The 11,610-nt window shown below is 59.1% G+C and overlaps 1 protein-coding gene across 8 annotated transcripts in view; it reads right to left on the reverse strand.

Annotated features, from left to right (window-relative positions):
• Positions 1–1,063: 1,063 nt before the first annotated feature.
• The window catches only part of SPPL2B (signal peptide peptidase like 2B), a 29,725-nt gene continuing 19,178 nt past the window's right edge, over positions 1,064–11,610 (reverse strand). For 3 of the 8 annotated variants that reach the window (XM_015567462.1, XM_006754100.2, XM_006754103.2), the window contains 10 exons: positions 11,167–11,309; positions 10,877–10,973; positions 9,733–9,849; positions 7,905–7,986; positions 7,306–7,380; positions 7,157–7,219; positions 6,980–7,079; positions 6,449–6,526; positions 4,000–4,160; positions 1,064–2,926 (listed from right to left, as the gene is read on the reverse strand). In XM_015567462.1, coding sequence (XP_015422948.1) covers positions 2,684–2,926; positions 4,000–4,160; positions 6,449–6,526; positions 6,980–7,079; positions 7,157–7,219; positions 7,306–7,380; positions 7,905–7,986; positions 9,733–9,849; positions 10,877–10,973; positions 11,167–11,309 — 1,159 coding nt within the window. In that variant the 3' untranslated portion in view covers positions 1,064–2,683. Of the gene's footprint in view, positions 2,927–3,933; positions 4,161–6,448; positions 6,527–6,979; positions 7,080–7,156; positions 7,220–7,305; positions 7,381–7,904; positions 7,987–9,732; positions 9,850–10,876; positions 10,974–11,166; positions 11,310–11,610 lie in introns of all 8 variants that reach the window. The other 5 variants (XM_015567456.1, XM_015567453.1, XM_015567465.1 and 2 more) reach the window with 5 other exon arrangements.

The raw sequence follows: 11,610 nt of genomic DNA on the forward strand, positions 1-11,610 counted from the left end.
CTGGTTTAAATCAGGCTTTGCAGTGTCCACCCTAAACTTCGCTGGCGGCTCACTCCTTGTTTTCTGTTGGTTTCAGAGGGTTTGGGGTCTTTTCGCCCAGGAAGGGGGGATGGGGACACTGGCACCCGGACGGGTCCACACATCTCTGCTCTCAAATCTCGCCTGGCCTGGTGCGGGCTGGCCGGCCTTGGAGAAATGCCTCCTGTATGTGTGAAGAAGGGGTTGGTGACAACAGAACATCTGTCTCAACACTGGCCAGCTCTGCACAGAGCCCACGCCGGTATAACGAGCATTATCGTGGGGTGCACACTCTGGAGCACGTTAACTGTCTCTGCACAACTGCTTGCTAAGGAAGAGCTGTATGTTTCTAAATAGTTGGAAAATACCAAAAAGAGCGTTTCCTGATCTGTGAAAACTACATGGAACTCGCTTTTCAGTGTCCACCAATAGTTTTGGCCACAGTCACCCCGTTTGCTCACATGTTGTTGTCTGTGATGCTTCCAGCCACTGGAGCAGAGCTGACTAGCTGTGACAGAAGCTGAAAAGTCCCAAACATTTGCCACCAGACCTTTATGGCAGGTCTGCAGCCCCCACAATAGGCGGTTTCCTTCAGATTTCTTTTTTTTTTTTAATATATTTTATTGATTTTTTACAGAGGGGAAGGGAGAGAGATAGTGAGTCAGAAACATCGATGAGAGAGAAGGTACATGCTGACCGGAATCGAACCCGGGACCCTTCAGTCCGCAGGCCGACACTCTATCCACTGAGCTAAACCGGTTTCGGCTCCTTCAGATTTCTGAGCCAACCATGAATAAGCTAACAGTGTCCAAGACACGGGAACAGACTTCCTTCAACTCTGAATGCCAGGGTGACACCACACCCACAACCAGCGACACTGCAGCCAAAGCCCAGCTCAGCACCAGCAGCACGGCCTGTCGACCTGCCCGATGCCCACAAGCAGGTGTCCAAACAGAGCAGCCCGACCCCCCAGCTCACCGTGCGCCCGGTGGGGTGCCAGGCTCTGCCAGCTCACTGCACCTCAGAAAAGGCCAAGGTCGAGTCCTACATATCCAAAGCTGTTTAATTATAAGATATGAATAGAAGCAAGGCCAAAACTGCAAACGAAAATTGTAGGAACTAACATCACCTTCAAATCCCATGACATTTGTCTAATTTCCAAAACAAAAAAGATTCCCATCGTTGACACCCATGTACAAAATGGCTTAGATTAAGGCGCAGGCCGAGGGTCAGACAGGGTCCGCGTGGGTCCTTTGCCCCGGCCCCAAGGAGTTCCCGGGGGCCTGAGGTCCAGCTGCTCTCCCTCCCCGGAGAAACAGGGAAACGGGTGGAAGACATCTTGTTTTCTGAGGAATAAAATTTCTCCCTTGAGAAGTGTAGCTAACAAAGACAGTGTGTGAGTCTGTCTGGCGCTGGTATTTTTGGAGTGGATCATGGTTTGGTCCGTTCCCATGGTCTACAAGGGCAGGACCGGGACCCCGTGGCTGGAAGGTCTGTGCCCTCACGTCACTCCGATGGAAAATCTGAACATGAGTCTGGAGGTTGCGTGGACGGGACAGGGAGGAGCAAGGCCCCAGGGCCGCAGACAGTCCTGGTGGTCGGCAGCCCCGAGGCACCTGTCGTTCCGAGTGGTGGTGACACATGCAACATGATGGCGGACAGAGGGTGTCGGGAACGGGGCCGCTGGGCCAGCTCCACCACGGCATGCCGTGAGGTTCAGAGGTAGAAAACAAAATGCCACTTCCAGAACATTCCCCCATGTTCCAGAAGCTCCTCGCAGATGCTCGCCTTGCTCGTGCTGCAGCTGGAGGCCAGGGAGCCGTGTGCTGGGGTGCAGTCAAGAATGTGCAGATGCCCGTGATGTGGAAAGGGAAGCCCCAGTTCCTCTGTGCTGAGGCAGCGGAGCCGACACAAAGGACAGAGCCAGCCGTTGAGGGCTCCGGGGTGCCGGGCCCGTGGACCCCAAGGACCTGGCCACCGGCCTGGTACCCATCCTGCCTCCAGGAAGGGCAGTCCAAGAGGTGACACCACTGGCATTTCGGAAAGTCTGCTGTTTATTAAGACATGGAGGGGCTGGACGGAGCACAGGCTGCAGACACTCCCAGGCTGACGAAGGAACCAGGATCAGGCTGAGACCAAGAGCCCGTCCATGTACCACCAGCTTTGCTGGCGGCTCTTACCCGGCTCCCCAGCCTGTCCAGAGGCGGATCCAGCCCCCATGCCAGCTGGGCTGAGGGCCTGAGCTCACACCTCCAGGCCTGGCTTTCGGCATCTGGACCAGCTGCACGGCCGAAGGAAAGCCATGGCCTTCGGGGCAGACCCCTCCCCTCCGGCCCGGACGGAGCATCTCCGGGGGAGCCTGAAGGAAGCAGCAGCATGGTGTAAGCACCAAATGTGGCAGATGTGCAGCCATCAGTGGGCAGAGGTGACGCTTCCTGACCTGGGTTCCACCGAGACTCCAACTAGGAAGATGCAGGGCTGGGATCGCGGGGCGGGGACCTCGGCGGTCCCAGGGGTTGCGGCAGCCACATGAGCTGGGAGCAGGGCCGGGGTCCAGGCGTGGCTGGGCTTGAGATGTGAGCATTGGCCAGACCAGAGCACCAAGTTGGGGAATGGCAGGTCCAGTCTTGGAGGGACGGCAAGGGACTCAGGCTGCACTGGCCCCCTAGGCTGAGGTGCCTGGCAGGCCTGGAGGCTCAGGGGTGTGGCTGGCAGGACTCACGGGTTCCTGGGTGGACACACCGGCCACATCCTTGGGATCAGCCAGTTCTGGAGGCTGCTCTTCGGGCAGTGTGGGCTTGACCTGTGCTTCTCCTGGAGGCTGCTGGGAAAACACAACCTCCGAGTCTTTCAGAGGCGGTGGGCCTTCGGCGGAGGCTGGCACCCAAGGAGGCTGAGGTAGATCCTTCTGGAAGAGGAGAGAGCCCGCGGTAAGGGGTGGGAGAGGCCAGTGGAGCCTCAGGGGAGGAGAGGCAGGAGTCACTGTGCCCAGAGGGTCAGGCTCTAGGCAGGGGGTGGGGAACCTTTGTTCTGCCAAGGGCCACCTGTGTATTTATAACGTAATTCACGGGCCATACAACATTATCCACTTAAAAATTCGCCTGCTGCATTTGGTCAAATATTTAATTAACACCCCTAATGCCGCGGCAGGGCCAGACGAATGATGTCACAGCCCTGATACGGCCCCTGGACCAGACGTTCCCCACTCCCTACTCTGGGCCCAATCCCACCGGCCAGCATGCAGGCCACAGGGAGGGGACCTGGCGCAGAAACCTGACCCTGACATCACGGGCTCATGCCCCCGCGCCTGACCTGCTGGTGCCGGCCCACCAGGTCTGTGGCAAAGCCAATGCCCATCGGACTGAGACCCGTTGAGGACCGTGGGCACTGACCCAGGAGGCTTCCCTGAGGGCCTGGGACAGGGTCTGGCTACAGGTGGGGTTCATGAATGTCAGACCTGGAGCCCTGCTCCTTTCCAAGGTAATACCACACTCAACGGCACTGCTGAGTGGGGCGTGTCACACCCGCGGGAAGCCCCGAGGACACCCCTCCTTTGTGTGCTGGGCTGGCCCACACTCTCCCTGCTGCTACTCCCTCATGGCTGGGCCTGAGGTGTCAGGTCCCTGCAGAGCCCAGAACCTGAGCTGTGACAGCTCTTGCCCTGGCAGAGGGGCTCCAGTGCACCCCCAGCCTAACACGGCATTCTCCATGGTGAAAGCCGTTGAAAGCCATACCCAGGCAAGTGGGGTGCTACTGTGCGGTGGGACCAGCACCTTCCTCAGGTCACACCTCGCATGGCTGAGCCACCGGAGCAACATGGACACAACACCCAAACCAAAATCTCTGGAAATGGGGAGACACCAACACAGGATGGGGGCTGCAGGTTTAGTTGTAAAACTAGAGGCTTTACTCAACTTTAATTCTAGTTAGGGCTTATGGGTTATTATTTCTACCAGACAGTCATAGCAAACTGGTATTCACTGCAAAGCCACTGCCCGTCCAGAACATGCCCAGCTCCCCGCGCCACAGGGCCAGGGCGCCGCTGGTGATCAGCGTGCAGGGCACCAGGTACAGGAGGGCCGGCTGGCCACGCTGCATGAGGGCCAGGGCCATGAACGTCACCAGGAGGCCGATGCCATAGGCTGGAGGGACAGAGACAAGCAGTGTGTTACCTGGGCCAGCGGTCCCCAGGGCCACACCCTCCCTCGAAGGAATGCTGGAAGCACGAGCACGGGGGACCAGACATGACACAGGGACAGGCCAATGAGACTCGGGTACTTCCAGAAGTTAATGGAACCTTCTGGTATCTTCCAGGACATATGGCCCCCCTAGTCCTCAGGGGACAGGCAAGATGAGTCAGGTTTCAATGAGAAGACAGGAGGAGCAGAGAGGCTGGAGAGAGGACAGGACACTGGGCAGAGGAGGGGACACTGGGCAGAGGAGGGGACATTAGGGAGAGGAGGGGACATTAGGGCAGAGGAGGGGACATTAGGAGAGGAGGGGACACTGGGCAGAGGAGGGGACATTAGGGAGAGGAGGGGACACTGGGCAGAGGAGAGGACACTGGGCAGAGGAGGGGACACTGGGGAGAGGAGGGGACACTGGGCAGAGGAGGGGACATTAGGGAGAGGAGGGGGCACTGGGCACAGAGGGCGGCTGGAGGTGAAGAAGTCACGGGCTTTCTGACCGGCAGCTGGCAGCTGTGGGAAGGGTCTGGAACCACAGAAGCAGCTGAAGTTGTGAATGTGCCCAAATACCTCATTTTTATAAGCTTTTAGTTAGAAATATAATCCTGAATTACAGTAACATATGCGCAGAATTAGATCAAATCTTTGATAACATAATCGTGACACCGGAAAAGAGCGATTTGTTCCCAGGAGCCTCTTGGTGAAGCAGGAGGGTGAAGGGGGTGACGTGCAATTTGCTCTCACAGCTCAGAATAAACCTGCTTTACACGTGCGTGAGTGTAGACATCTGGCCACGTGTGCACACACATGCAGAGAGAATGAAGTGAGGCAACTGTAATGAATCAACCGCAGGGCACTGGGCGAGCGGGAGTGTGGCGTCTCCTGGACTAATCGTACAACAGTGATCTGGGAGTTATTTCAAAGAGCCAGTGACAAGAAAATCAGCCTTTAGCTGGAAGCTTCCTCCAGAGCTGAGCCCGTGCCCAGCACCCGCCTGGGCCTGTCCCGAGCCTCAGCCCGCCTTTCCCAGTGGTGTGCTCACTAGGGAGGGTTCCTATGTAACCATGGCGGGGCCCACGTGGTTGTCCTGACAGTGACTTCACAGGCGACGATGGGAGGAGCAGATGTCTGGCAGCTATGTAAGGTCTAAGGGCTCCAATGAGGGGAACTACGGGGACCTTCTGGCACACGGTCTGACAGGGAAGCCCCTGCCACTGTGTCTTTACAGAACTGTTTCGAGGACGATAACGTGGAGAAATGTTCAGATACAATGAGCAACCGCAGGCACCGGGGGGGGGGAGGGCAGGATCACACTGTAACGACCCCAAAATGGGCCTGAAGGCCTGCCTGTGCCCTCTTGGTGCTACAGTGACACCTACAAGGTCTCTCCCCTGGTGCAGAAGCTGCCAGGCCTGTGCACTCTGCTCTCTCATGACAAGGGGCAGGGGGCAGGGGACAAGGGAACACATCCCACCAGCTGGCTCTCCTGCAGAAGCAGGCAGGTGTGGACAGAGCACGGGCATGACGCACTTCTCTTCCTTGAGAGCTGACAGGGTGGGGACAAAAAAAAGGATTTGTTTAAATCCTTACCAGAGAATATTTTCCCATTGATTTTGAGAGTGGAAAGGAGGGGAGAAGGGGAGAGAGAGAAAGAGAGGAGAGGGATCGATGTGAGAGACACTTCGATTGGTTGCTTTCTGCACACACCCCAGCCCTAGTCAGGGTTGGGGATCGAACCTGCAACCCAGGTATGTACCGACTAGAATCGAACCCGAGACCCTCCAGTCCACAGACTGATACTCTAACTGCTGAGCACACCAGCCAGGGCTAGCTGGGAAATTTTTTTAAAGCAATCAGGGCTCAACAGAAAATGAGAAAATATCACCTTTGTGTCATTGGCTTTGGTAATAAAAGAAACGAAAGAAAGAAAAAGAAAGGAACGAAGGAAAGGAGGGCTGGAGGGAGGGAGAGAGAGGAAAAAAGGGAAAAAAAGAAAGAGAAGGGAGGAAGGGAGGGAGGGAGGGAGAGAGGGAGGGAGGGATCACCGGATAACAAGGAAGAAAGAGAGGAAGACAAAAAGGAGACAAGAGAAAAGAGAAACAACCGCAACAATCACGGAAAAGTGGGAAAAGGGACTGTGCCGTGAGCAGAGGCTGCGCCGCCCCCTCCCACCAGCTCCGTGAGCCGCTGAGGAAGGATGGGGGTCCGAGGGCCACAGCCTGGCCCTCCTGAGCGGTGCTTACCGATGGTGCAGGCCACGAAGTAGACCCTGGACGACTGCACCTGGATGTCGAACCTGTGGCAGTACGCCACGAGCAGCCCTCGGGGAGGAAGAGAGCATGGCCAGTCCTCACCGGAGCCGGGGAGCCGGGGAGCCGGGGAGCCAGTGCCCCGTGGGAAGGGCCGGGCACTGTGCATGGTCTCATCTAACAGCCATTATTGCTATTTCACAGATGGCCACACTGGCAGCTCAGAATGGAGCTGTAACCCAAAACCCTGGGCCAGTGCACATCCCACAGCACGGAGGGGCAGGGAGGTCCTGCCTGGTGGACTTAGGGCACAGTGGGCTGTCAAGGCCATACTCTGTCCTGGGTAGCCAGCGCCAGGCAGGAACGTCTGTGTAGCCATGACCCACAGAACAGAGCTGTCCCCCGGGGCCAACGTGGGGCTACCTCGACCATGCACCACCTACCAGCCCCCAACCCAACACGACCAGGACACCTGGGTGCCCTCGGGGCTGAGGGGTGACCCACCCATGTGCCCAGCCCCTGTACCTGGGACCAGGATGTCTCCAAAACCCAGGAGGGAGAAGGGCCGGTCGCACAGGGCCAGTGGCGAGGCGTTCAGCCTGGGCACCTTCAGGACCATGGGCAGCTGTGGGGAGAGGAGGCAGCACCTGCAGACCAGCCCAAGACGATAGCTCCCCTCCACCCACCAGGGTCTGAACGTACCTTCTCACGTGTAGCTGAGTTCGCAGGCCCGGTCGCTACTTCCACCATGATACTGTTCCCGCTCTAGCACAGGAGAGCCACATCAGCGTGGGGCAGGGGGTGCGGAGAGTGTGGGAGGGGCGGGGCAGGGGCAGGGGCAGGGCTCCCACCTTGGTCAGGAAGGGCGTGATGAACACAAAGAAGATGTCATAGATGAACAGCACCATCAGCAGCAGCGTGCAGGCCTGGGGAGAGGCGTCCTGAGGGCCGGCCCAGGACCCCCAGGCACACAGACCCCCTGGCACAGACCCACAGAGACATCCCCACACCCTTGATTCCCCTCACAAGGCTCAGGCTATTCCCACTGGGATGAAGCCTTTTCAAGCGTCTGATCACCACCTGCCCCAGGCCCTGGGCCACAGGAGACGAGGGAGTGTCCAGAGCGACGTGAGTGGAGGGCTGGGCAGAGCATAAGGCACCCTGGGTTTCCCAGTCGTGGGACAGGTGGCCGAGGTGAGCCAGTGGGAGACATACGCTCCATGATGGGTCAGCTCTGGGTCTAGGGAGGTGTTGCCCTTCACCGTCCATCCCCACGCATTTCTGAGTTTTTTCTACCAGGTCTTACAGACAATAATCTCGGCCCCCGGCTCAGAGGAGAGGCCAGGACAGAGCTGGGTGGCAGGCAGGTCTGGCCGCTTCAGGCATGGGGCTGACACAGGAAAGGCCCTCAGGACTCGGCTCCCCAGGGGCCCCACCCCCGGGCCCTCACCTTGAAAGTGGGGAGGCGGATGGTTTTGAGCATGTAGAGACAGAAGGCGATTCCCAGCGCATCCTGGAGGACCCAGGCCCACCTGCAGGGCAGAGCAGCAGCATCTGCTAGGACAGGTTCCATCCACAGCCACCAGCTGTCCGGCCCCTCCCTCAGCCGACACCTTACCCACACCAAGCGTCTGAAACACCCCGCACTGGGCCTGACCTCGCCATGTTTCCAAGGCTCAGGCACTGTCAGAGGCAGCAGTGCAGGTTCCGAAACCTGGGGGACGGACCCCACTTCGTTGGAACAGGCAGGGCAGTGATGGATGACCGGGCAGGGGGTAAAGGGACCCTCCACTCTGACACCAAGAGGCCAGAGAAAGACAGACATGGCCGGGCCTCTGTCTCTCTACAGTGGTGGCTCTTGTACCCAGATCACAGGAGGAGTGAGAAACGTGCCCGGCCAGGTGACATCCTCTTTCAGCCCCGTGGGAAATTAGGGCTCAGACCCACGGACAGGCTCTGAGGATGAGCATCTGGAACCCCCCGAACGGTCCCACGGGAACAAGCAGCAGAGGCAAGACCATCTCAAATATCTGCATTAACCCAACACCGTCGGGCGCTGCCATTCCACAGCCACACTCCCAACCTGCCTATCAAACCTGTGCTGTGAGGGCCTCACCTGGAGGCTCTAAGACAGAACTAGCGTGACCGAGGGGCCAGCGGGGACAGGGGGCATTCACCCTGTGCAGCCACACCGCCCATGGCATGGGGGTGGTACAGCCCCAACCTCGCCAGCCCTGCCTGGGCTGTCCTCCCCTTCCTGCCTCGCCCTGCACCTTGGCCAGGGCTCTGCCTGCCCACCTCACTCATCAGATGCTTCACACAAGGGATCGAACGTCTCCCCGCAGGGGCAGGTTGAAGAACAGGGAAAGTTTGAAGGTGGTGGGTGGGCGCCTGTTAGCTGCCTGCACCCAGAGGTGCAGGAACTATGGCCCGTTCTAATTTTATACAACAGAGAAGTGTCTTGGCTTAGATTTAACTGTGAGAATCCGGGTTCTCTTTGTGTACAAAGGACTCAAAATATTTTCCCATTTTCCTTCTGCCACTTAAATCTGTTCTGGCTCCAAAAGGAGGTGCCGCCAAGAACATTTAACTGCCTTGGGAAAGGCTCACTGAGAGCGCCAGATGGTGTCAGCGATAGCAGGAGGGGGTTGGGCGGGAACAGGCCTGCTCTGTCCTCCTAGGGCAGCCCGGGCTCCAGGCCACAGGACAGGCGCGCTGCCCTGCAGGGGAGGCTGAGCTTAGGGTAGCAAGTGCTCGGAGAAGCAAGCCAGCCTCCCGGGACCATCCGTGAGGGTGCTGGCTGAGCACACCCCTGGGGCACCACCTCGGGAGCAGTGGGGACAAGTGGCGCCAGGGACAGCGTCCCCTCCCGCCGCCCAGGGCCCCATGGAGGCCGTCCTGGACAGCACAGCTTGGGGTGCCCAGGCCAAGAGGGTTTGCAGCATCTCATATCCAGATCCAATCGCTGTGCATGTGGCACCCAGACAAATCAAATGAAACCAGACGCAGGGGGCAAGCAGGGCAGCCACGGCTGGGCAGCCGTCAGCGGAGCCCAGTCAACACCTGGACGCCATTCGGCCACTGCTTCCAGGGGACTGAAAGGAGGGCTTTTGATAACCACGGAGGTGAACTGGCTCCAGCTGCCCCCAAACGGCCCCGGGGAGGTACAGGAGACTGCAGTCCAGCACTCAGAGCATCTGAGGACAGCCCTCAAGAGGGAGGGGCCACCCAATGGCTGGGGGCCTCCTGGGCCCTAGGACCTAGGGGGCTGTACTCACTGGTCCTCATTCCGGAAGACTGCCCACACCACACTGACACTCACGCAGAACAATGCCAGGAGCAGCATGCGGACCTGAGGGCACTTGTGGAAGTAGGGCAGGCTGCTGTTGCAGACCCTGATGGGTAGGGGAGAAGGGGGCAGTTGTCATGGGCAGCATGCCCCTCACCCCCGAATGACCTCTGACTCTTCCACCCTGTTCCCACCCAGCACCCAGACGCGTCATCTCAACTCCTACCCACAGCCCTCAGCCCCCTCAAGTCCAACTCCAACAAGCCTGCCGCCCAGGCCTCCTGCTGTCCTCCAGGCTCTGCTCTCAAAGGGGCCACTCACCACCCTGCCCACCCGGCCTGCCCTCCTCCACTTCCCGTTCTCTGTTAAACCCGCCCACAGTCCCCGTGAGGTTCCCAAGAGCAGAGGAAGAGTCAGGTGGGGCCAGGCACTTAGGGTGAGCAAACCTGGGCCAGGTTCCAAGCCAGCCTGCCCACAAGAGCCCACAGGAGCTCAGGAGAGCCCATGGGAGCCCTCAGCTCAGTGCTGTGCCTCCTGGCCTGTCTCCACCTCTCACCCTTATATGGCAACCTTAAAAGATCTCATCCCCCTTGTCTACATCCTGAGTAGCTGCCCATCTTCCCTATAAGAACCAGACTGGGCCTCTGGTAGCAGGGAGCCTCCAGGCCTGAACCACCAGTGCATCCAGCCAGGTGGCCCCGCCTTGCCCTGCCCTGCCGGGCATCCCTACCCAGTACCCACATGCACCCACATCATCCCACTCGGCCCCTGCGTCCCCACTGGGCCTATCTGCCCTGGAATGGAAGGTGGGGAGAGGGAAGCCACTCAAGAGAGGAGGCGGGAGGACTGAGAAAGCCCACTCTCCTCCCCATTCTGTCCTCCTCCCAAGGTCCATGAACACCCAGCAAGCACTGAGTGAGCACCTGCCATTAGCCTGCGCTGTGCCAAACTAGCCAAGGACCATGGGAGAGTGGGGGGTCCTTGAATCATGGAAGCAGAGGTTGGAGCCTCAGGGGCCAGAGGACGGGAAACAGTAGTTGAGCCAAGGAGAGGCTGTGGTGGAGGACCTCAGGAACAAAGCTGGGGGCGAGGGGCTGGGTGGGGCTGGGCAAAGGCTGCCTGAGGGAGCTCACCTGCATTTGCCAAATGGCAGCCTCTGGACCAACGGCGACAGGCAGCTGTAGAGGCCCGTGGAGGAGGCCAGGCAGAAAATCCCAATGATCACGTAGACTGCAGAGCAGGGCGCAGTGAGGGAACAGGCGGGCTGCGGGTCCCAGCCACCCCCAGGGGCCCCGTGCACTCTTGCACTTGGGCAGGGTGACCTTCACCCAGTAAAGGGAGGGGACAAGCCCACCCGGAAGCCCTCCTGTCACCCTGCCGTCCACTGGACTTCTCCAGAGGAGCCACGGCCGCGGAGACCCACCAAGATGGTCGTAGAAGTAGTAGAGGAGCACCAGCATGGAGCAGCACATGACCACAAAGACGCAGGTCATGACGGGCGTCACGTCCACAGCCTCGTCCTCCTGCTTCTCAGGCTCATCATCCCGCTTGTGCTTCATATACCTTCTTGAGAAACACGGGCCATGAGGACGCCTGGCCAGCTTGCACAGCGCTGGGACTAAGGGCCAGAGACTGGGAAGGACTGGCAGGGACAGCTCATCTGTTGGCCTGTCCGCCCTCTCCAGACCCACTATGTGTCCCCAGTGCCCCTCCAACAGGAGAGCCAGACCTGCCCCTTGGACCTCACACCCTTGTCCAGGAGCTCAGGGTCCTCGCAGACAAGGCTCCCGGTCACCCACTATGAGATGCCCTTGAACACCGCTGGGACTACCCACAGGCCCCGTCTCCTGAGTGCGCCCCGGGCTGT

This window comes from Myotis davidii, unplaced genomic scaffold, assembly GCF_000327345.1.
Source record: "Myotis davidii unplaced genomic scaffold, ASM32734v1 scaffold551, whole genome shotgun sequence".
NCBI lineage: Eukaryota > Metazoa > Chordata > Mammalia > Chiroptera > Vespertilionidae > Myotis > Myotis davidii.